The 25372-nt window shown below is 44.5% G+C and overlaps 1 protein-coding gene across 1 annotated transcript; it reads left to right on the plus strand.

Moving 5' to 3' along the window:
• Positions 1-16699: 16699 nt before the first annotated feature.
• LOC123136278 (uncharacterized) lies at positions 16700-23786 on the plus strand. The gene is made up of 6 exons (XM_044555620.1): positions 16700-16990; positions 19232-19449; positions 19623-21437; positions 21620-21921; positions 22005-22894; positions 23034-23786. The coding sequence occupies exons 2-3, from the start codon at positions 19323-19325 to the stop codon at positions 20603-20605; spliced, it is 1110 nt and encodes a 369-aa protein (XP_044411555.1). The 5' UTR covers positions 16700-16990; positions 19232-19322; the 3' UTR covers positions 20606-21437; positions 21620-21921; positions 22005-22894; positions 23034-23786.
• Positions 23787-25372: the final 1586 nt, after the last annotated feature.

Raw genomic sequence — 25372 nt, forward strand, 5'->3', positions numbered from 1 at the left:
GCAAAGTTTGTGTGCCGAAAAATAACTTCCGCATAGCTTGTTCTAAGGATGATGTCAACACTCCATCGGCCATTTTGCATGTTCTTAGGACGACAAGTATATATCGGCCATTGCTTGTTTGAACCTCTTGATGCAAACTTGGGTGAAAACTTCTCAGCTTCTATAACAATCCGGTGATAAGGTTCCATAGATCAAAACCATCCTCCGAACCATATTGTTCACCCTTTCGCTAGGATTTTGCAGATAATCAAGAATGAACTTCCTCCAATCCTTACTTCTTCTGCATAAAAGTTTCATTAGTGGCCGAAGCGGTGGGCTTCGATTCAGCCTTACCTATGTTGACAAGACCTAGCATCGGCTATTGATAGAAATGCAATACACCATGGTTAACATAGTAGCCGGACGCTTGCTGTGCCAAATCTTTCGAATTGTCATGCCTAGATATATGAACAATTTCAAAGCAACCCAAGGTAAATCTTGCATCTAGACATACCAAAAGATAAAATATAAGTGATCCGTCAAAACATTGATAACCCTTGGATATTTGTTGCACTACTAATAACGAATCACCGGAAGCCTCAATATGTATAGCACCTATATCAAGGCAAAGCTCCAATCCGAATGACAATGCATATTCAGCTTTGATGATTGTGCAAAAATATTATAAGCGGCCTGAGGCTTGTTTTGGTTTCCTATTGAACTAAGGAAAATGTTAGGATACTACACCGGCCATGCATTGACATAATCTTAGGACGATGGATAAATATCGGCCATTACCATGTAAACTTCATTCAAAGCACATATAGCCGAAATAAACAAATGAAATGACAAATCAAGTATTTCGGTCCTTTGGATCAGCAACAAACTTGTAGCTAATCAAATGTATAGTGATTTGGCAATACCCTTTCATGATGTAAGGAACTATATGCATCCATGGATTAAAATAAGCCCATTGATGGTTACCAATCATACCTGATGACGAATCCCATGGCATAGGCGTTAATGGCATAGTTGAAGAATATGGATAATGTGTAGACCAAAGATGTTGAAACCTTCGGCTTGGTCCTTCGTAGTTTTCACTCTTTTCCTTCTTCACCTTTGCCGCACTTCTTGTAATGGAATCTTGCACATAATTCTTATTTTGAGCACTTCCTTTGGGAACCCATGCCACGTTCCTTTCTTCAAGTTCTTGTGCACTAAGTTTTTGTAATTTCTTCTTTTGCCAATACGATAAGCCGAGCGGGCATCTCGGCTGTGATTCTGTTTTTACCAATGGTAATTCCTTTTTGGCCTTGTGCACTCTCAAATTCTTTTCTTCAGATTTGGCACTTCGACTCTCAATAATTGGTTGCTTTGTCTCATTGCCTATAGTAGCCAATGTCAACACTTTAATTGGCTCTTTTTCATTTGAGATCAAATCTGAAATTGCACTCTTACGACCATCTCTTTTAATGCGGTAAACCTGCTTGACCACCTCTTTCTTCTTCCTTGAGCTCTGGACCGATTCCTTATGATTGAAACGGTCTTTTACGCGTGATTGTTCAAATGTTCATCTCCTTGGAGCTGCATAATATTGGTGAGATGGTCGAGAATAAGATGGAGAATGTGCCCTTGTAACATACCTATCCCATGATGAATATGTATCTATATGAGCATAGGGAGGCATCCACGGCATTGGCATTGGCGGCCCAAAATAAGGATATGAATATGTTGCATTAAAATTATCACTTTGCCAATACCAATCCTCATATTTGCGCCTTGTGGGTGATCTTGGTTTCCTTGCATGATTTGGTCGATAAGCATTCTTATCTTCACTCTTCTTTTGATATTTATCCAATAGTTCAGCGAAGGTGATTTTTGATCTCTTACACTTGCGCTTATTCCGGCCTTTGTTTTCTTTTAGTTTACTTTCATCGATCATTGGATTTGATTGCTGCCCCCCAGTCCTTGGCGTCTCCATTGTAGCTTCGATGGAACTCTCGCCCTCAAGATTATGCTTGTTATGCTCTTCAAGAACTTCTTTACTTGAAAGCCTGATCCCATCACCTGCAGCTTTTACATTCTCTTTAAATGGATCGGCTTGAAGCAGCCGATGCAAAAACTTTTTGCCATTGGGACCAATCGGAATAGACTGGTCATCTCTTGGTGTTTCAACAAACTTCAATCGTCCTTTTTCAATGGCCGATTTAACTATTTGCCGAAACATGTTGCAATCCTCAAAATTATGTTTGGACGAATCATGCAACTTATAATACATTTGTCCTTGGATTGATGGCTTAACATGGTGATCGAGAATTGTAATGTAATTTATTTTCAGCAACAAATCAAATATTTGATCACACATGCTTGAATTGAAGGTATACTTCTTGTTTTCTAGCCGATCTTGCTGTTTGAACGGCTTTGGAGATAAGCAAACGAATGTTTCAGATTTGGAATCTCCCCATTCGGCTATGCATTGTGTTTTCCACTCTATCTCCGATGTCTTTGGATAAGATATTGTATTAGCATCGGTTTTTTCAATAGAATTTAACCTTGGCTTTAAATTTCTGAAACGAAGATATTTAGAACATACATGTCTCAGTTGAGACCAAGTGCAAGCCAAGTACGAAATAAGCAAAGCTACCCAACTAGATATGAACTTTAGATAAAGCAACGGGGAAAGCGTTGGTTGTAACAATAAGTCATTATCGGTCTTTATGAATGGCGCAATGGTTTGACCGATATGTTCCATAACAATTTTATTGCTAACAAGTAAATTACCCTTCTTCACTGGTCTTTCAAAATTACTTATGAGAATATTTCTTATAGATGCATCAATAATGAAGTTGCGACCAAATCTGAAAATAGGTAAATTACTCGCTATGCATACCTCTTCAAATATGTTGGGAGAGCATGATGGTGGTGCCATTTGAAGAACATCTTGCTCCGTCTTTGGATGGCTCCCCAACACCTTGTCATCATCTTTTTCTTGAATCCGTGCATCACTACTTTGAAGATTTTTGTCGGCCGAACTTTGTTCGGCTACTTGTTCTTGTCCTTGAAGCTTGTCAATTTCTACGGCACGGAATTCATAGGGCAGGAAGTAGGTTCCATTAACTTTAGAAAAATCAAGCACCATTGTTTTTCTATGCTTGTCATGCCCTTTCTCAATAATGCTTGCCTCATTGGATTTGATGGATTCAGAATATATACTACTTGATTCGGCTTTTTCAACCGAAGCACTTTCATGTTCCGAATCATCCTTCTTTTCATTGATACTACCAATTGGCAATGCTTCTTTTATCTGAGCCAATTCTTTTTCTATTTGTTTCTGACGGCGAGCGGCAAAATTAGCTTTAAGCTTTTTCTCAATTTGAGCCCACTCCGGATATGATTGGCCCTCAATGCTTTTAGGTTCTTTCGGCAATGACACACGGGTGTTGCCGAAATTTTGTAATTGTGTAGGGGGTGTATAATATGATGTAGTACCAGGTGAAGGCATATGCATTGTTGTAAGACCATACTTTTGCTCGCCAATTTTATCAATTGGCAAAGATTCATCTTCTTGCAAAACTCGAGCTTTTATTGCGGCATAATCAGGAAATAGCCCATTTTCATGTTGTTCAAGGCAAAGAGCACTAATTCTATTATTTTGGCCTAAACTCTTTAATGCAGCCACCACTACCTCATCTTCTACAATGTTGGGCACAACCGCTCCTGTAAAATTTACATTCATTTGGCTATAACCAGGAAGGTGTGAATCCGAATTATGAGCATCTACAGTTATGTATCGTGCCGAAGAATTAGTAACATGAGGTGTAGCATATGACGGTTGAGAGTAACTGGCCGAATAGCCACTAGTAGCATGGCCAATTCTCTCATTCATCGGCATGGTTGGATTACTATATTGCACATTAGCTGCTGTTGAATAAAAGGGTGAAACACTTTCTTGTATGGCATTGGAAATTCTAACTTGGGTGTTTCAAATTGATTAATCGAACCCATCATGTTGCTCATCGGCATATGAATTTGCTGGGTTGCCGATGCATGTGAGTTGGGATACATATGGTGCATGTTACTAATATCATAAGAAGTTGAAGTATATAAATTACTTTGAATCGGCCCTTGCACATAGTTAGTTGCATGATTGAAAAAACTAGGGTTGGCCGATAGAGTATACTCATTGAACGATCTAGTAACACCATATGAATTATTTGCATCTACATAAAGGGATTGGGTATTCATATTATCTTTGTAGACTACAAACCCTAGATGACGATCTTTTCGTAGCAAGAACGGGCCAGAGACCGTTCGAAGCTTCGTCCCCAGCGGAGTCGCCAAAAAGTGTGTTGACGCTGGCACTTGTCACACGAACACGTCGATGTGTACCCGCGGCGCCGAGGGAGATGCTCCGCAACTCACACCGCGGGAGGCCGACTTCCAGCGCGATACGCAAGACAGCAAGCCGGCGCTTTTGGGACCAGACGCCTCGCTCGCCCGGGAGGGACCCCGTCAGGGCTCACAGCGACGATTGGCTGCTCGAGGTCGGCCTTACTGCCCCTAGAGCCTCGTGGATTCGCAGCCTCCAATCTTGAAGAACGACGAAGAACGAGAAGAAAGATACAAGGGGAGAGATAAAAATAGATGAACACGAAAAAGTATTAGATGTGTTTGTTCGATTGGTGTTGTTCAATCGGCCATCACCCCTTAGGCATATAAGAGACAGCTGGACTTCCCGTGCAAGGAAAAGGCTTGGATTCACGTCCAAAACCTAGTCAAATTCGGATTGATTTTGTCCGAACTTTCCAAAACTGTTCGGTTTAAACTGGCTGCACCTTGCGGGTCTTTTTTGTGGTGGTAAACGATCTCGGATGGAAACGAGCCCAAAAGCAATCTTGACCGTTTCGACGAGGCGAACAACTTTTATGTTGAACGTTTTTTGATCATAGGTCATCTTGATGGTCAAATCTGTCGCGCAAAACAGGCTATCCCTCGCGCTACCCATCAGACACGGTGTCCGGTGGGGCGCGCCAGTTTTTGCCTCCTGACAGGGCTGTATTCTGATGGCTCTAACTTTTGCATACGAATTTGGATTGGAACGATTTTTATATCAAAATCGATCGTTTCGACGAGGCGAAGACAACCCGTGTAGATAATTTTTCCATTTGAGGTTGTTTTGGGGGCTTAATCAGCCAAACTGTAATCTGAATATAAGATCTTAGTACTTTGAGCATAGTTTCGGCCTTCGAGATGAAATCGGACTGCGATGACCCAAACTTCAAAGATGTTCATATCGACAATATGAAACTCTTTCATGAAGATCACTTCTCCATTTGAGGCCATCTTAAATAAGTTATTGACCGTACCAAAATCTGGTGTCAACACACACTCAAAACGGAGCAACGGTTCAACACACACACATGAAACAAGTTATAGCAAGAATCTGTCCCAAACAGCAACTAGGCATATTGCAAGCATCAAAACAATAAGCTACAACACCTCAACATGAAAACAAAAGACATGGGCATGATGTACAGGTAAAGCATAACAAAACATGAACACTGAGTTATCTCGAGAAATCACTAGAACATGCTCAAACACACATCGCAAGATTGCAAATAATAACAGTTCAGACTTTACAGAAAATAACATCAGGTTGCAATGTTTAGAGCTATCAAACAACATGTTACAGGAACTTATCATGGAAAACAAAGGCATGGCATGAATCTACTAATTGCATAGATCAAAAGACCCTTACTGACAATAAGCCAAAAAGGATCAGAAAATATGATGGCACCCATGTAAATATAGCAAGTTATAATACAGATTCAAACATGGCAGAAACAGAATTATGAAGGCATGTTTGTGAGCTTGTACCACTCACCACAGAGCAAAGCATGGCATGGCAAGGAAACCAATAGTAAGAAGACATATTTGTGAAACTAAGCATGGCAAGAGCAAGTTCATATGGTGCATGGAACACTAACAACAATCATGATAACAACTGAACTTAATGTTAACAGGCTGACAGCAACATTATCAAGCAACTTTGATGCAAGATATGAACAAGCTACAGCAAGCTATAAATGCAACCAGGGGCATGGATGGATAGAGCATGACATGTATATTAAAACACTTTTAGTGAACATCTCCAGATTATGCATAAAATGACTAGTAGTTGCAGGTTTACATAGCATCACGAAATAACAGATTCAGCCTAGCAAAACAGCAACAGCAAGTACCCTACTTAACAAGCTAGATTCACTCACCACAAGTCATTGCATGACAAGATAAGCATAGCATCAGCAAGAAGACATGTTTATGAAACAAACCAAGGCAAGAACAAGTTCATAGCATGCAAGCATCAACTACAACAACCTTGGCAAAATTGAATAACATGTAAACAATCTGCCAGGAAACATTTTGAAGCAAAAGTAGAGCACGAAAATGACATGCTAGACTACTCCATAATTGCAAACAGGGGCATGAATGGATAGAGGATAACCATATGTTCAAAACACCCTTACTGAAGTATCTCAAAATATGCATGGATCTCTCTGTAGCATCATGTTTACATGGCATCAAAATAACAGCAGAACAAGGACTAAAATCAGTAACATCACGAAGCCTAGTTTATATGCTTGTGCTAGTCACCACATTGATCACAAAAATACATGGTAAGCACCTATGTAAAGATGGCGTGGCATAGATCAAAACACATGTAGACATCAACCTCATAGGATGCACACATCAAACATGGCAAAAATGACAAATGAGCATGTTCTGTTAACAGACAGCAGAAAACATTATGAAGCACTCTTGCAACAATGATTCAGGCATCAAGATGACCTCAAATGAACATGATGCAATGAAAGGAAATGAAGTACTCGTCGAGGCGAACAATTTGACATATTACACGCACGAAACGGAGCTACGGATGCAGAGATATGATGCAATGAACATGGCATGATAATGGGCAAATATTTCGGGACTTAGAGAGAAGACCACCTCGGGAAAAGTCAACGGCGGCGTGGATCTCGCCGGAATCCCACCGGAGTCGAGGAAGAACTGGCCGGAGATGGAGAGGAGGTGGCCGGAACTCGGGGAAGACGTCGGGGAGGCCGGGGCGGATGGATCCGGGCCGGATCTCACCGGATCCGACCGGTTCCTGGCGTGGGACGGCGCGGGGCGGCTTGCCGGTGAAGGGCGGCGGCCGGCTCCGGCGTGGCCGCCAGGCGAGGCCGGCGAAGGCGGCGGCCGGGCAGAGGCGCGCGGAGGTGGGCGCCTCGGGCAGCGGGAGGCTGGGCGCCGGGCGGCGTGGCGGTGAGGCGCGCTGGCGAGGCAGCGGGGAGGCGCCGGCGACCGGGCTCGGGTGTGGGGTCCGACGAAGGACGCGGCGGCGCGGGAGACGCGGGCCCGCACGGGCGGCGGCGGGCGGCGGCTCGGGTCTCGCGGGCCTGGCGCGGGCCTCGCGGGCCCGCGGAGGCGGGCAGCGGCGGCCGACAGGTGGCAAGCGGCGAGTGGACGGGGCGCGGCGGCGGACGCGTCCGCACGCGTCCGGTGGCGGCGGAGGGCGATTTTGCTAGGGTTAGGGTAGAATGACCCAAAAATTTCGGGGGAGGTCTAGTTTCATAGGTACAGGGAGCTAGGAAGCTCCAAATGAGGCACGGTTTTCGCCCACACGATCGTGATAGAATGACCGAGAGCATGGAGGGGAGTTTGCTGGGTTTTGGGCCAGTTTGTAAAGGTGTTGGGCTGCAAAGAGAAAGGGGGGTTTCGGGCTACGCGGTTAACCGTTGGAGTATCAAACGACCTCCAAATGGCACGAAACTTGACAGGCGGTCTACCGGTGCTATACCAAGGCCGCTTGGCAAACCTCGGGCCATTCCGAGAAAGTTTAACACCCACTCACAACAAGAGACAAAAGGGGGGACGCTGGAGGGCATAGGAGTGCCGGATCGCAAAACGGACCACGGGAAAAAGGCTCTGATGCATGAGACGAACACGTATGTAAAATGAAATGCACATGATGACATGATAAAATGCAACACGCAAGCAAATGACATGGCAACTACGGCGAATAACTGGCAGACACCTGGCGCAACGAATCCGGGGCGTTACAACACTCCTCCACTAACAAGAGATCTCGTCCCGAGATCTTAGGACCGAGACGGAAGGGAAAGAGGAAGAGGTGAAACAAGAACTCAAAAGAAGAGGCTAAGAATCGAGAGCACTCGAGAAGAAGAGAAGAACGACGAGAATGACGAGAATCGAAAGCTCGCGGAATCAGATAGACTATGAAACCACTCCGGTTAGAACGAGATAAGAAACAAATAAGACTGAAAGGATTTAGGCAGCACTCCGGTTGAACAAGGAAAGAATAGAAGATGAGCTTCACCCAAAGAGATGGCACTTGACGAGATGAACAATGCAATGCCTCCGGAAGAATTGAAAGAATTTAATGAAAAGAACTTAGCAGGAATGGATGAACAGAGTTGTTGAGAAAATCAACAACGAAAGAATAAGCTTGTTGTGGTCTTATAGATAACATCTCAAAATTATGAGGTGATAACCGGCCACAAATGGAAATGATTGAATAGCTGAGAAGAACGAAGAAATGCAAAACTCCACTTCAAAAGAATACGGAGAATTACTTGCACATCGAGATGCGAGAAGAAAAGATACTTGAACTCCACCAACAAGAATCTTGATGAACACTTGAAGAATGAATTAAATCATGAAGAATCACCATGAATAACTCCGGTGACAAAAGGATGACGAGATAGAATGAAGGAAGAAAGAATAAGATGAGCCTTGCGATGATTCAGATGGAGGTTCCGACAAAATAGCCGAGAAAATTTGAACTCCGAGAAAGAAAAGATGAAAACACTTGGAACTAGAATTTATTCCTCACGAACAAACTCCAAAGGAAGGGATTAAACACTTTGAGGAAATAAGAATAAGATTTATTGTATGCTTATCCTTCATCAAATTAAATTGATGACAAACAATGGATTTTTGCATATTACTTATTCTCCTTGGAAAAGGATTGAGAAGTAACACATCGCAAACTTGAGAAGGTCTTCATGAACCACCGGTAGAATTGAAAGAATGAATGGATTGAAATGATAATCAAAGAAAAAGAATCTGAATGAACCACCGTAAGAATTAGAAAATGATTGATGAAAGAGAATGAATCACCGGGAAGAATTAGAAGAACAAATAAGCTGGAGGGGATTTAGATGTAAAAGAACAAAGAGATCATGAGCTGATTAAAGAACACTTGAAAGAAGCACTGAGATAAATAGAGAACAATAGCTGAAATGTGAGGACGAAGAATTCTTCTTGAATGATGGCCTCCGATGAAAAGAAACGGGAATACAACTCCTGACAAACTCCGGATGGGTGAAAAAAGAATATTTGACAAATGGAATAACTGGAGAGGATAACATGAAGCTAGAACCACGAAACTTCGAGAGAACAGACAAGATTGAGAGGGAAAACTCTTCTTCGATCTTCAAATGACAATGAGAAACACTACCAAAATAACTGAGATACTCCGGGAGGATGAAAAGCGAAGGTGTTGAGCCAACAATGAAAAGGATGAGAAAGCGAACTTGGAGAAGGCATGTGACTGATGGGATCCATTCTTACGTCACACTTGAAAAGAATTGAGAATAACTCTGGGGGAATTCGAAGAGTCAGGTAAGATCCTGGGAAAAGACCCGTGGGTTAGGGCCCACTGAAGAGATAACACCGTTGGAAAGGACTGTTGAAGAGATAGATGATGCACCGGAACAATTGAAATATTTGAATGAGGTGACAACCTCGAATTAATTCGAACACAGACAAATCTCCTGAGATGACTTGAACACTCCGGAAGGATAAACTGGCGAGAGACGAACGAGCAGGGAAAACACTTGATCCAAGGGAAAGAATATGATCAACCAAAAAACTTGAATTGAATCCACCGGAAAAGAGATGAAGAATGTCAAACAAAAGAGAATTCACCGGTTGAAACAATTGACGAAAGACTGAAGGGTTCCGCACGAATGAAATGGATTGTCGAGAGAGACTCAGACTCCGGGAAGAAAAAGGGTGGGAGGGGGGAAAACAAAATCATCTTGGAAGGGGAAATCGATGAATATCTTGAAGAGAAAACACCGGTTGAAATCATTGAGGAAAGAAGGCAAGACTTTGCATGAGTAGGATGGATACTCGATTACGGACTCGGGTTCCGAGAAGAAAAAGGGTGGGCGGGTGGGAAAGAAAACAACTGAGGACAGAGAAACAACTTCGTTGAGATCGAACTGAGGATTGAACTCAATGATGAAGAGGCTCGAGTCAACTTGACGAGAAATGCACCGGATGAAAAGAGATGAGAACCAACGATCGGAAAACCAACTGCGTGATCCTAAAGAAAAATTTGAAGGGGAAGAGGAGTAATTCAAAACACCTACGTCAAGATTCCTTACCAGAGCGACGAAGGGGTTGAGGAGTAAAAAGAATTACTACTCTCCGATATAACTAGACTCCGAAAACAGTATTCTTCTAGACTCAACAACGGCCAAACTACACGATCAATCAAGGGGGCTCCTAAGGTCGGTCGAGGCTCTAATACCAACTTGTCATGCCCAATATGCGACCCTATCCAAAAGGAACTCGAAGGTCCCACCAAGGATAGACCCGCATATTGAAACGCTTTTGCAAGGTGGATATCATTACATCAACATTACATAATAGATGGGGATACATACATAAGGCACACAATGCCACACGAATACAACATCAATACATCATACATAAGATCAACATCCATACTATGGATGAAACACAAACAGAAACTCAAATGACATCCACCCTGCTAGCCCAGGCTGCCGACCTGGAACCTATCCCCTGATCGAAGAAGAAGCAGAAGGAGAACTCCAAACAAGCAAATATCGCTATCGCGTCATGAACATCGCATAACATGTACCTGCAACTGTTGTTGTAGTAATCTGTGAGCCACGAGGACTCAGCAATCCCATTACCATGGGTATCAAAACTAGCAAAGCTTAATGGGAAAGGAAGGGGTAAAGTGGTGAGGTTGCAACAGCGACTAAGCATATATGGTGGCTAACATACGCAAATAAGAGCGAGAAGAGAGCAAGCGGAACGGTCGTGAAACTAGCAATGATCAAGAAGTGATCCTGAACTCCTACTTACGTCAAACATAACCCAAAACCGTGTTCACTTCCCGGACTCCGCCGAAAAGAGACCATCACGGCTACACACACGGTTGATGCGTTTTAATTCGTATCTGGTGTCAAGTTATCTACAACCAGACATTAACAAATTCCCATCTGCCTATAACCGCAGGCATGGCTTTCGAAAGATTATACCCTACAGGGGTGTCCCAACTTAGCCCATGATAAACTCTCGCGATCAATGAAGGATATACCTTCTCCCAGGAAGACCCGATCAGACTCGGAATCCCGGTTTACAAGACATTTCGACAATGGTAAAACAAGACCAGCAAGACCGCCTGATGCGCCGACAATCCCGATAGGATCTGCACATATCTCATTCTCAGGGCAACACCGGATGAACACTACGTACAACTAAAACCAGACCTCGAGTTTCCCCGAGGTGGCGCTGCAAGTGGCTCTGGTTCGGACCAAGACTTAGACAAGCACTGGCCCGGGGGGGCTAAAATAAAGATGACCCTCGAGAGAGCGACTCCCAAGGGAAAAGTAGGTGGTGGTGAGGCAAATGGTAAAACCAATGTTGGGCCTTGCTGGAGGAGTTTTATTCAAAGTGAACTATCAAGGGGGTCCCATAAATCACCCGACCGCGTAAGGAACGCAAAATTCGGGAACATAACACCGGTATGACAGAAACTAGGGCGTCAAGAGTGGAACAAAACACCAGGCATAAGGCCGAGCCATCCACCCTTTACCAAATATATAGATGCATTAATAATAATATAAGAGATATTGTGATATCCCAACAAAATCCTGTCCACCATGGAGCAATCTTCAACTTCACCTCCAACTAGCAACGCTATAAGAGGGCTGAGCAAAAGCGGTAACATAGCCAAGCAACGGTTTGCTTAGGAAGGGTGTCTAAGGTTAGAGGTTCATGGCAATTTGGGAGGCTTGAAGAGCAACAGATAGGTAACGCAGCATAGCGATAGAATGAAGTAACTAGCATAGCAAAGATAGTAGTGAGATCCAAGGTAGCGGTCATCTTGCCTGAAATCCCGCAAGGAAGAAGAACGAGTCCATGAAGAAGACGAACGGATGAAGCCACGAAGCCGAACCAAGCGTAGACGAACGAATCCTCACGAACGCAACGAAACAGGAACTATCGAGAAGAAACACACAACATGGTAAACACACCACACATGACCAAGACATGATGCACAACAAGCATGATGCATGACAAAGCTACATGAAGCTACTCATGGCAAGAGATGATGCAAACAAGAACAACACATCAAAGCAAGTTTAAATAAGGCCAGGAACAACATATAACAATTCCGGTAAGTCCTCATATGCAAATTTCGATGTTGGTCCAGATCTGAATAAACCTTATGTTCAAGTTGTTAAACAGCAAGTTAAGATGCACCAAGATGATCTACACGAGATTCTAGTCAAGTTACATATAAAGGTTATTTAGTTCGGAGCTACGGTCTAGAAGATATGAGCAAAACAAGTTAAACATGGCATTGATGCAAAATGCACCCAAGTATCAAGCAAACACCTCAAAACAAGGATGCAACATGATAATATGAAACTACATGCAATTCTAAGCAATTTTCATATAGAGCACACTCAAAACGGAGCAACGGTTCAACACACACACATGAAACAAGTTATAGCAACAATCTGTCCCAAACAGCAACTAGGCATATTGTAAGCATCAAAACAATAAGCTACAACACCTCACCATGAAAACAAAAGACATGGGCATGATGTATAGGTAAATCATAACAAAACATAAACACTGAGCTATCTCCAGAAATCACTAAAACATGCTCAAACACACATGGCAAAATTGCAAATAATAACAGTTCAGACTTTACAGAAAATAACATCAGGTTGCAATGTTTAGAGCTATCAAACAACATGTTACAGGAACTTATCATGGCAAACAAAGGCATGGCATGAATCTACTAATTGCATAGATCAAAAGACCCTTACTGACCATAAGCCAAAAAGGATCAGAAAATATGATGGCACCCATGTAAACATAGCAAGTTATAATACAGATTCAAACATGGCAGAAACAGAATTATGAAGGCATGTTTGTGAGCTTGTACCACTCACCACAGAGCAAAGCATGGCATGGCAAGGCAACCAACAGTAAGAAGACATATTTGTGAAGCTAAGCATGGCAAGAGCAAGTTCATATGGTGCATGGAACACTAACAACAATCATGATAACAACTGAACTTAATGTTAACAGGCTGACAGCAATATTATCAAGCAACTTTGATGCAAGATATGAACAAGCTACAGCAAGCTATAAATGCAACCAGGGGCATGGATGGATAGAGCATGACATGTATATTAAAACACTTTTAGTGAGCATCTCCAGATTATGCATAAAATGACTAGTAGTTGCAGGTTTACATAGCATCACGAAATAACAGATTCAGCCTAGCAAAATAGCAACAGCAAGTACCCTACTTAACAAGCTCGATTCACTCACCACAAGTCATTGCATGACAAGATAAGCATAGCATCAGCAAGAAGACATGTTTATGAAACAAATCAAGGCAAGAACAAGTTCATAACATGCAAGGATCAACTACAACAACCTTGGCAAAATTGAATAACATGTAAACAATCTGCCAGGAAACATTTTGAAGCAAAAGTAGAGCATGAAAATGACATGCTAGACTACTCCATAATTGCAAACAGGGGCATGAATGGATAGAGGATAACCATATGTTCAAAACACCCTTACTGAAGTATCTCAAAATATGCATGGATCTCTCTATAACATCATGTTTACATGGCATCAAAATAACAGCAGAACAGGGACTAAAATCAGTAACATCACGAAGCCTAGTTTACATGCTTGTGCTAGTCGCCACATTGATCACAAAAATACATGGTAAGCGCCTATGTAAAGATGGCATGGCATAGATCAAAACACATGTAGACATCAACCTTATAGGATGCACACATCAAACATGGAAAAATGACAAATGAGCATGTTCTGTTAACAGACAGCAGAAAACATTATGAAGCACTCTTGCAACGATGATTCAGGCATCAAGATGACCTCAAATGAACATGATGCAATGGAATGAAATGAAGTACTCGTCGAAACGAACAATTTGACATATTACACGCACGAAACGGAGCTACGAATGCAGAGATATGATGCGATGAACATGGCATAATAATGTGCAAATATTTCGGGACTTAGAGAGAAAACCACCTCGGGAAAAGTCAACGGCGGCGTGGATCTCGCCAGAATCTCACCGGAGTCGAGGAAGAACTCGCTGGAGATGGAGAGGAGGTGGCCGGAGCTCGGGGAATACGTCGGGGAGGCCGGGGCAGATGGATCTGGGCCGGATCTCACCGGATCCGGCCGGTTCCTGGCATGGGACGGCGCGGGGCGGCGGCCGGCTCCAGCGTGGCCGCGGGGCGAGGCCGGCGAAGGCGGCGGCCGAACAGAGGCGCGCGGAAGCGGGCGCCTCGGGCGGCGGGAGGCAGGGCGCCGGGCGGCGCGGCGGTGAGGCGCGCCGGCGAGGCGGCGGGGAGGCGCCGGCGACCGGGCTCGGGCATGGGGTCCGGCGAAGGACGCGGCGGCGCGGGAGACACGGGCCCGCAAAGGCGGCGGCGGCTCAGGTCCCGCGGGCCTGGCGCGGGCCTCGCGGGCCGGCGGAGGCGGGCGGCGGCGGCCGACAGGTGGCAGGCGGCGAGTGGACGGGGCGCGGCAGCGGACGTGTCCGGCGCGGTGCGGACGCGTCCGGTGGCGGCGGAGGGCGATTTTGCTAGTGTTAGGGTAGAATGACCCGAAAATTTCGGGGGAGGTCTAGTTTTATAGGTAGAGGGAGCTAGGAAGCTACAAATGAGGCACGGTTTTCGCCCACACGATCGTGATCGAACGATCGAGAGCATGGAGGGGAGTTTGATGGGTTTTGGGCCAGTTTGGAAAGGTGTTGGGCTGCAAAGAGAAATGGGGGTTTCCGGCTACGCGGTTAACCGTTGGAGTATCAAACGACCTCCAAATGGCACGAAACTTGACAGGCGGTCTACCGGTGCTATACCAAGGCCGCTTGGCAAACCTCGGGCCATTCCGAGAAAGTTTAAACCCACTCACAAAAAAAGACAAAAGGGGGGACGCCAGAGGGCATAGGAGTGGCGGATCGCAAAACGGACAACGGGAAAAAGGCTCGAATGCATGCGACGAACACGTATGCAAAATGAAATGCACATGATGACATGATAAAATGCAACACGCAAGCAAATGACATGGCAACTACGGCGAATAATTGGCAGACACCTGGCGCAATGAATCCGGGGCGTTACAAGCGGCCTTGCCTCGACATTTGCGAAGGAATCACTAAGTGATCACTCCTCGCTGTCAAGGCGGCGACACCTGGTGACGCATCCACAGTGGTGACGGAGCGGTCGAGGGCCCAGGCGGCTGCAAGATCATGGTCATTGAGGACTCAGGTCGGCGCCGCGTCTGACTTGGCGAACGCAGAGCATCGAGCAGCGTTGTGTCGCTCGTAGCACGCTTGTCGGCTCGTCGTTGCCTCGCCACCCGCTCCTCCGCAGACACGACATCCCTAGATCCCCAGGGAGCACCGCCACCGCCGTCTCCAAGGTAGTGGAGGATGCGACCTCACACCTTGGTGATCGTGCCTTGGATGACCGACTTCCATAAATCTGTCCGTGAACAGCCTAGACGTGTTTGTAATCAATTTCCGTGTTCATTTTTGGTGCACAGCATGGTTAATAATACAACCAACTGTTGTCTATAAGATGTTGTCATACCATCTATAGCCAACACTTATAGTCACTCATACAACAATGTTAAATATAAGCTTGACTATAAGGTTAGTATTTTTTTCTCTTCTTCTCTTTATCTCTTTCTTCACATTTTATTGCATCTTCCTAGGAGCACACGTATTGCTAGGCTCTTTCATGAGAGCCCATCCCCTTACTTTTTCAGATATTTGTTCTTCCCATGGGCAAAATTGCCAAGTAAGCGAGCTATAAGCTTGCTATTGTACTTGCTCTTATTCATGCCACCGGCATTTCAGTTGACTGACCATTTATATGTGTCGGTTCGGTATTCTTTCTGTCGAAGCAAGCTCTCGGTAGCGAGTTAAATCCACAAGACCACCACATTCATGTCACGATTAGCGCAAAACCGTCACTTTACGAATCATGGCATTTTGCACCGTGCCAAAAAATTGATAGTGGCAAAAAAACACCGAGGGTGGATGCTAAGCATTTGGATGACGTCACTAATCGATGGGCCCACCCATCAGGCTGAGTTGGAAAGAAAAACTACCAGGTAGACACATTGACTTGTTCTTCTACCTTCTCTCCCTCTCTACTTGACATTTCATCAAACATTGTGCCTTTTGCTCACAGCCAGAGGACACTGACCTTCTCTCACTCTGTCGAAAGACGTGGCCTCCTCCTTGGCCAATAGCTGGTCGCTCACAGCAGCGACGTCGCTGGAAAAATCGCAGCTGAAGAGACGAATGGTGGCGTCGGCCAAAGGCAAAGCGGGAGATGATAGAACGAGTCAGCACCCCCGAGAATGGTGCCATGCGGCGCAACCATGGCTAGCTTCCTAAACAGTGATCGACCTTGAGTCTATGACTTGTGTGCAGGGAGCAGCCCAGCGCTTCATCTGCTCTTGCCATCCAGCGTCCTAGGAAGGAGCTCTGACTTCGCCTCCTCCTGGACTGGGAGCGCCTCTTCCCAGAGCTTCCCATGGCTACCCCGACCACCAGCTGAACCCTGCGCGCCATCGCCTCTCGGAGCACCAGGTCAGCCTTGCCGTGCCCGTTGCTCTGTTCCTTCCTTCCCTTCCCGTACCCAGCCGCGTCGTCGTCCTGCTGGTCCCCGTCGCCTGAGCTCGCCATAAATCCGTCATCTGCCTCCCCTTTCTACTACGAGCGCAAGCCGTCACCTCCCACGAGATTCACCATCGTGGTGGAGGCGAGTACGTGAGATTCACTCTCAGCACGCCGGCGTCCTCGTCTCCTCAAGCCAGCACTACCGCGTGCAAGGCGCTAGATGCCGACTTGGCGTTCTTCCTTGCGAGAAGAACGTCGGACGCGAGCACGGAGGCGGCGGTGAGGTCACTCAACCCGATGGTTGTGGCGATGCCCTCAACCCCCTGGTCCGCGACAGCCACAAAGTGAGCAGGAAGAGGGCGTCGAGGCTATCCCAGTGGTGTAGCACTTTAGGTGGATCTGGGTTGGGCAGAGCCGTTCCGGGAAGGCTCACGCCTACTGCCGGACACTGCAGCGCCCCTGCACATCTTGGTCGGGGTGGGGAGAAGTTGCGGCGTGCTGTGTGACTCGCGGCGGAAAGGGAGGAGTGGGAGGGCACCTCGCCTTGGGCACAGGAGAGGAGAGGAAGGGCGCCAGGGAAGCGGTGGCGGCTCGCTGTCCAATCATCGGCCAGTCCCCGACGGCGGCGCAAGGGATGAGGTGCATCTCCCGTGGCTTTCCCTATGCCCACACAAGGTGTTTGATAAAATGCCTTAGCACCTTCCAATGCTCCACCTTGTACAGGTGCTAAGGCTGTCACGTAGGCAAAAAATTTAATGTGGCAAGGTAATTAAGAGGAGAGAGATGAGTGTGATGACCCCAGAAAGAAACAATGCCAAGCGCGAGAACCTAGGCAAAACACTTAAATTGGAAGGATCCCACCAATGCATGAAGAATTTTAGTTACAAAATCATTAAATAAAGGATGCTTAGCACCAACAAGTTAAGCACCTAAGTTTTTATGTGCTTAGCACCTCATGTAAGTATCAATGCATTGGAACTAGCCTTAGGCCCCTCCCAATGCTCCACCTTGTACAGGTGCTAAGGTTGTCAACTAAGCAAAAAATCTGATGTGGCATGCTAGTTAAGAAGAGAGAGAGTAGTATGATGACCTGAGGAAGAAACAGTGCTAAGCACGTGTACCTAGGTGGAAGCATAATTTTGAGTCTACAACTAATTAAATGCATCAAGTTTAGCACCCAAAAGCTTAGCACTGGGGACTTGAGTTGCTAAGGCATTTAATATACTTAGCACCTCATCTAATCACCTTTGCATTGGAGGAGGTCTTAGACTACCCACAGTGAGAGTAACATAGGTAATAACATCACACATATCTAGATAAAGTAGATGATGTGGCAAGCAATAAATGAAAAAAGAGAGGAAAGTGGTAACATAGCTAGTTACTAGTAATATGAGTAACATCACACATATCAAGGCAAGATGAGTCTACAGCACAATAAATGAAGTGATGCATGTTATCACACATATGTTACTCCCGACTATAGAGGTAGTAACATAGACTAGTAACATGTGCATGTTACTAGTCTATGTTACTACCCATTGTGGCTAGTCTTAGAGAAAGGGGAGGAGGAAGTAGACCGACATCAGATCTGAGTTATTGTTCACTGACTATATCTTAGACCATTGCGATCTCTTTCTTTCACTTGGTTTTTCTTCCTTCCCTTCGGTACTCCTTAACTCGGAGATACTCCTTTGGTACTCCCCCAATCCCATTTTTTCACGGGAACCCGATGTTATTAGATTCTATTCATTCATTCTGAATCTTTTATCATATCGCTTATTACGGCTATCTTTAGAATTTCATTGACTATATATGTTTCTTTCCATATGAGCTATTCCCTTTGCTTTCAATCTAGATGTGGCGATTTTTATGCGTACGTGGCATGTATTTTTCCCAACTCAGTCTGACAGGTGGGATGGCCGATTAGTTAAATCATCCAAATATTTAGCATCTATCATGAGTAAAATACACCTATGGTACATGTACTCTTCATATAAAATCACTTTGGTCACTGTATTCTGTCAAGCACAAAATACGGTCATTATGTTTGCACTGGCTGCTCAACATATGGTCACTCGCCCCCGAACCGGCCGTATTTGGACAAATGGCATACGCTGACCCCTTTGACCGCACATGGCGATGTGATTTTTTGCATTTAAGTCCCTTTGTCATAGAGCACATCGGCCCCGTCACTTCATTTCATAATTGCAGAGAGAGTAAAGAGGAAAGGGGGAGCGGAGAGAGCGGAGGCGATCATGGTCGCGTTGCATCTCCGCTAGGGTTTCCTATCGCGGCGGCTACCATGACCAGCAGAGGTGGTCCATCGGCCGGAGCAGAAGACGCCGCCGACTCGCTAGATGTTGCGGGAAGCAGCGATGGCCAGAAGCTCTTCCTCCTTCGACCTGATCATGTGCGCACGCCGGCATATGGTGAGCACTCTCAAATCCTTCATTCTCTTCCTCGTTTTGCAGTTTTGTAATGATTTGTAAGAGTCTCTGATATGTAGGTCATCGAATTTGTCGATTTCGCAGTCATTGCTAGGGTTTTGCTTTGTTTGTCTGAAATAAAAGAGGGTTCTTTGCTCTATTTTTTGATTTTGCAGAGAAGTACAATTATGACTACCCATGCAGTCTAGGTATAAATCATGGTGGGTTTTTCGTTGGGCAAAGTAACTACAGGAGTTATTGCAATGGAAAAACTGCTTGGTATGATTATGTGTTCTCTGCAAAATTGACCATGTCTGAATTGGAAAGAATAGTTGAAGATCTAGGCTATGAGACGGTAGGTAAATTGGATGTGTATTGGTGTTTGCCAGGGTTACAAGTTAGCACTGGTGGACTTAGGAAAATGATATCTCAGGAGGCTTGTGACAATATTAGTGCTTGTGTTGTATTTGGACATAAGGAAATTCAGCTATACCTTGACCATGATGAGAGCTACAGAAGCATAGATTGGGATGATGTTGTGGTCTTTCCTGTTTCTGATTTACCTCCTGCGATCAGTCCTAGGAAAGTAAAAGAGGAGAAATTTGTAGAGAGAATGACTGAGCATAATAGGATTGAGGAGCATGGAAATGACAATGTAGATGAGGCTGTGCACTCTATGGCAAAGGAGCAAGGAAATGACAATTCAAAGGTAAATGTGCAATATGAGGATGTGCAAAACATGGAAGAGGGGCAAGCTGATGATCAATTTAGTGAGGAAGAAATTGAGCAGTATATGGCAGATGTTGAGGTTAACTATGAGGAAGTTGTTGTAGAAGAGGATGAAGAAGCAGCTATGTATGATGAAGCTGTTATGGAAGAGGAAGCATATATGGAAGAGGAAGCATATATGGAAGAGGAAGATGCTCAGTCAAATGTAGATGATGGGAGTATTTCTCATGCTGGAAGAGGAGGTAGTGATTCAGACAATGAGGATGCTTTAGTGGACAGTGACTATGTTATATCTGATGGAGATGCAGATTTTTTGGAAGATCAGATTGAAGAGGTGGAAGTAGATATAAAAGGAAAGAAAGTTGCAGATGTTGAAGCTTATTCAGATGAGGAAGATCTTCAATGCCAGATTCAGATGAAGATGAGTTGAAACACAACTTCAAGACATTCAGGCCAGAGGACATGCATGACCCCGTGGTCAAAGTTAGACAATTATTCCAGTCACCAGAGATGTTGAGGAAAGCCATTAGAGAATACATCTACAAGAACAGAGTTGATATCTCACTGCCAATAAATGATGGGAAAAGGATTTCAGCCAGGTGTCAAAATGGTTGTCCATGGTACTTATGGGCATCTCATGATAGCAGGACCAAGTGCATGATGATCAAGAAGATGAACGCTGAGCATACTTGTTGTAAGAAGTGGAAAGTAAAGGCTTTCACCTCTAGGTTTCTATCAGAGAAGTATACTGAGCATTTAAGGCCTGATGATCACATGAATATGAGGAACTTCACCAAAATTGTCCAAAAGGATTGGAACATGACACCCAGCAGAAGCAAATTACAGAGAGCTAGAAGATTAGCAATGGATGTTATACATGGAGATGAAGAACAACAGTTCAATTTGCTGTGGGACTATGCCAATGAAGTTAGAAGAAGTAATCCTGGTAGCACCTTTTATGTCTCACTTGACAATGAAGAGAGATTTAAAAGGTGCTATTTCAGTTTTGATGCTTGTAAAAGAGGATTTTTAGAAGGATGTAGACCTGTGATTTGTCTTGATGGCTGCCATATCAAGACCAGGTATGGTGGTGTTCTACTGAGTGATGTTGGCATGGACCCAAATGATTGTATCTATCCATTGGCCTTTGCTTATGTTTAAGTGGAAGACACCCACACATGGACAGGTTTCTTAGGGCTGTCAAGCAAGACCTTGCAATTGTGAACACTGACCCCTGGACAATTGTGTCTGACAGGCAAAAGGTAAATTTTCAGTCCAGTTACTATTCACTTTAAATGCATTTTCAGTTCAGTTACTGTTCACTTTCACTGTATTTTCAGTTTCGATGTGAGTGCAATTAAGGAAATGTAGTTTCAGTTAGAATCTAGTGCACTTTCAGTCAAGTTTCAGTTTACTTTCAGCTAATATGCAAACATATTTACAGGGACTAATCAATGCAGTAGAAGCCTTGTTTCCTCAATCAGCCCACATGTTTTGTTAGGCACCTATGGCAATTTCACAAGAGCTGGTCATAGAGGTGATGTGCTAAAAAAAACAGTTGTGGAAGTGTGTTAGAAGCACAACTGTTACTACTTGGGAAGAGAGCATGCAGGAGATGAAGGTTTTGAGTAAGAGGGCATATGATTGACTATATGACCTAGATCCCTACACTTGGGTGAGAGCATTTCAACCAGACCTTCCAAAGTGTGACATTCTATTGAATAACAACTGTGAGGTCTTTAATAAGTAAGTTAGCTAATCTGTGTCAATATTTATATGGCCAATGTTTACATGAGTAGTGAGCTCATGTGTCTAGCTATGCAATGTAGGTACATTCTAGAAGCAAGAGAGTTTCCAGTCCTCTCTATGATAGACAGGATTAAGGCACAACTAACCACCAGGATGGTTACAAAAAATGAAGAATTGCTGAGCTGGACTTATCCAATCTACCCAAAGATTAAGAACGGGCTTGACAAGAACACAGAATTAGCTAACACATGCTATGCTGAATTAGCTGGAGATGGCATATATTCTGTGGAGGACAGAGGCTACACTTACATCGTGGACATACATGTGGAGAGTTGCAGCTATAGAAGATGGAATTTAACTGGAATTCCATGTTGCAGGAGAGAAAGAATTTCCCCTATTGAGCTGGTGTACAAGTGTTATTCTATTGATTATTACCACAAGGCATACTCTCATTTCATTGTGCCTTGCAGAGATAGAAGAGAGTGGAAAAAAAATGAATGGATGCCCTATTGCACCACCTCTTTATGTCAAAAAAGTTGGAAACCTTGGTCATAACAGAAGGAGGGCTCCTGAAGAAATTGCAGATGGCAGAGGTGGAACCAGAATGACAAGACATGGTGTGGTTATTCACTATGGGCACTACAAACTACCAGGACACAATAGGAGTTCATGTTCCGATCTTAAAGCTGGCATACCACCATATGTTCCTCCCCCAAAGCAACAAGTGAGGATAAGGAGAAGGGCGGAACCAACTACTGAGGAAGAGCAACAGACACAGGAAAATCATGAGGAAGAGGCAGAGGCAGCAGCAAATGCTGGAGAACAAACACAGGCAAATCATGAGGAAGAGGCAGAGGCAGCAACAAATGCTGAAGAATAGACACGGGAACAAGAGTTGCAGGATTTCATTGACCAAGTTCCTCTCTCTGCTGTGTACAATCATGATATGCTCAATGAAATGATGTTGCAGGTACAACCCTTTTCTTTTCTCCTTGTTCCTCTCTTTGTAGAATTTCAACTATTTTATTAAGTACTACTGCTGCAATGTATGGTTCATCCTCTCTCTGTAGTCTTTAGCTGCTGCAATTGACATTGTGATATTTCTACAGAGACCAATGCCAAGAACAACTACTTCTGCTCCTAGGCCATTGCCAGATAGCTCTTTTATCACTGCTGCTAGAGATGCACTTGGCACAGGAAGAGCAAGCACCTCAACAGCAGTAGGGGACCTTGCTATGAAAGCTGCATCTATGAGAATTGCCAGGAGAGAAGTAGAGAAGGCCAGGAAAGAAGCAGAGAGGACAAAGAAGAGAGCAGAAGCAGTAGCAAAGAAATAAGAAGCGAAGGCAAGGAAGAGAGTAGAAGCAATAGCAAAGAAAGAAGAGAAGGCAAGAAAAGCACAACAAATGGCAGCAGAGGTAGAAGAAAGAAGGAAGGCTGCAATTGCCAGGAGGGAAGCTCTTCAACAAGCAAAGCAGAAAGAGGCAGAGGAGAAGCTGGCAGCTGCACAAGGAAAGAAGCAGGGAGCAGCAGCAAAGAGGGTTGCTTCTGCACAAGCAAAGAAGTAGGCAGCAGCAGCAAAGAAGCCCAAGAGGGTCAGCATGTTTGATGAATTTAGATGAATGTTCATTGTCCTCTTTACTTGCTTAAGTATGCTGATGTATAGAACTATGATCTATTCTCATTTTGTTGCTCAGATGGAGCATGTAGTTGCTAAACAAACTACTGGTGATCTTCATTTTGTTGCTTAGATGGAACATGTAATGCTTCTAGATTGGATATTTATATGTCATCAAGCATGTTAATCATGTTATAATGCTTATGATTATGCTCATGTGCCAAATTCTGGTCATAATGCTATAATATTGTTGTTTTTTATCGTGATGTTGTGATGCTCACATGAATGAGTTTATGAATGGCCTTGTTCAATTGTGTTGTGAGTACTCGTGTTATTGATTCATCGAGGCTCGAAGGCGAGACGGAAGATTGTTGATGATGAAGGCATCGAGCTCGAAGGTGAGACGGAAGATTGTTGATGATGAAGGCATCGAGACTCGAAGGCAAGACGGAAGATCGTTGATGATGAAGGCATCGAGGCTCGAAGGCGAGATGGGAGATTGTTGATGAAAGGCATCGAGCTCGAATGCGAGACGAAAGATTGTTGATGATGAAGGAATCAAGGCTTTGATAATTCACATGCATCTTCCCCAACACATATAATAGCAAACACAAAGATAACATCTAACTTAAATTTATTCATCACGCATAATCAACATGAAAAGCAATCTGACTTGAAATCATTCAACACTTCATAAATTGTATCATTTCATACATCTTCATTGCATACAAGATTAACAAGTGCACAACATATCAACATGAAAAGCCATCTGACTTGAAGACATTTCATTGCATAAAGAAGATCACATCTTCAAGACTGCTACTCCACACAAAACAACAAGTGCACCCACTAAAGCAACAATCATCTTCAAGACAACCACAAATCTCATTTCCTATTGCAACTATAGACCTTGTCATCTCCTTTATCCCTTCTTCTTGCACCAGAAGATGGCTATGTCCACCCTGATGGTCATGCCCCAGTCCTCCCTTATGCTCATCTCCACCCTGCTGGCCATGCCCCTGCCCTCCATGATGCTCATGCCCTCCAAGGTGGCCATGTTTCACAAAATGCAGAACATATGAGAGCTCCTAGTGCCAGAAATCACAACCCCGTTTCTTTGGCTGGTTCAAAAACAATATAAAAACCATGAACAAATGCACATGCATTTGTAGAAGAAGTTGTTTGTATGCTTCGGGGTTTGCGAGAAGAATCGCTTCACTAGCAGACCGCAGTCAGGGCACTTGATCAGAGGAAGCACAACAGTAGTAGCACCGCTTGTACCGGACGAGCTCGCGCTGGACATGCTAGCGGCGGAGGACGGGACAGAAAGCGGCGGCGGAGATATCCCGCGTGCCGGCGATGATACAGAGCGACTGCATGGCGCGGGGCACGACGAGCAGGTGCACTGTGACGACGAGACGACGGAGGCATCGCGACCTATGGGGATTGGAAGCTAGGGATTTGGGGCGGAAGGAACGGGGATCGAAAGCTAGGGATTTGGCCGGATCGTTGATCGAAAGTTTATGAAAGTTAGGGACCTAAGTGCAAAATATGGGCGCAGCGTATGCCAGCTGTTCAAATACGGCCGGTTCGGGGCGAGTGAGCATATGTTGAGCAGCCAGCACAAACATAATGACCGTATTTTGTGCTTGACAGAATACAATGACCAAAGTGATTTTATACGAAGAATACAGGTACCGTAGGTGTATTTTACTCATCTATCATCAGTGTTTTTGGTCACTGTTGATTTTTCGGTGCGGTGTAAAATGACACGATTCGTAAAGTGTGATTTTTGTCTGATCATGACATGACTAGTGATTCTGTGCATTT

The sequence above is a fragment of the Triticum aestivum genome, chromosome 6B (genome assembly GCF_018294505.1).
Source record: "Triticum aestivum cultivar Chinese Spring chromosome 6B, IWGSC CS RefSeq v2.1, whole genome shotgun sequence".
Lineage (NCBI taxonomy): Eukaryota > Viridiplantae > Streptophyta > Magnoliopsida > Poales > Poaceae > Triticum > Triticum aestivum.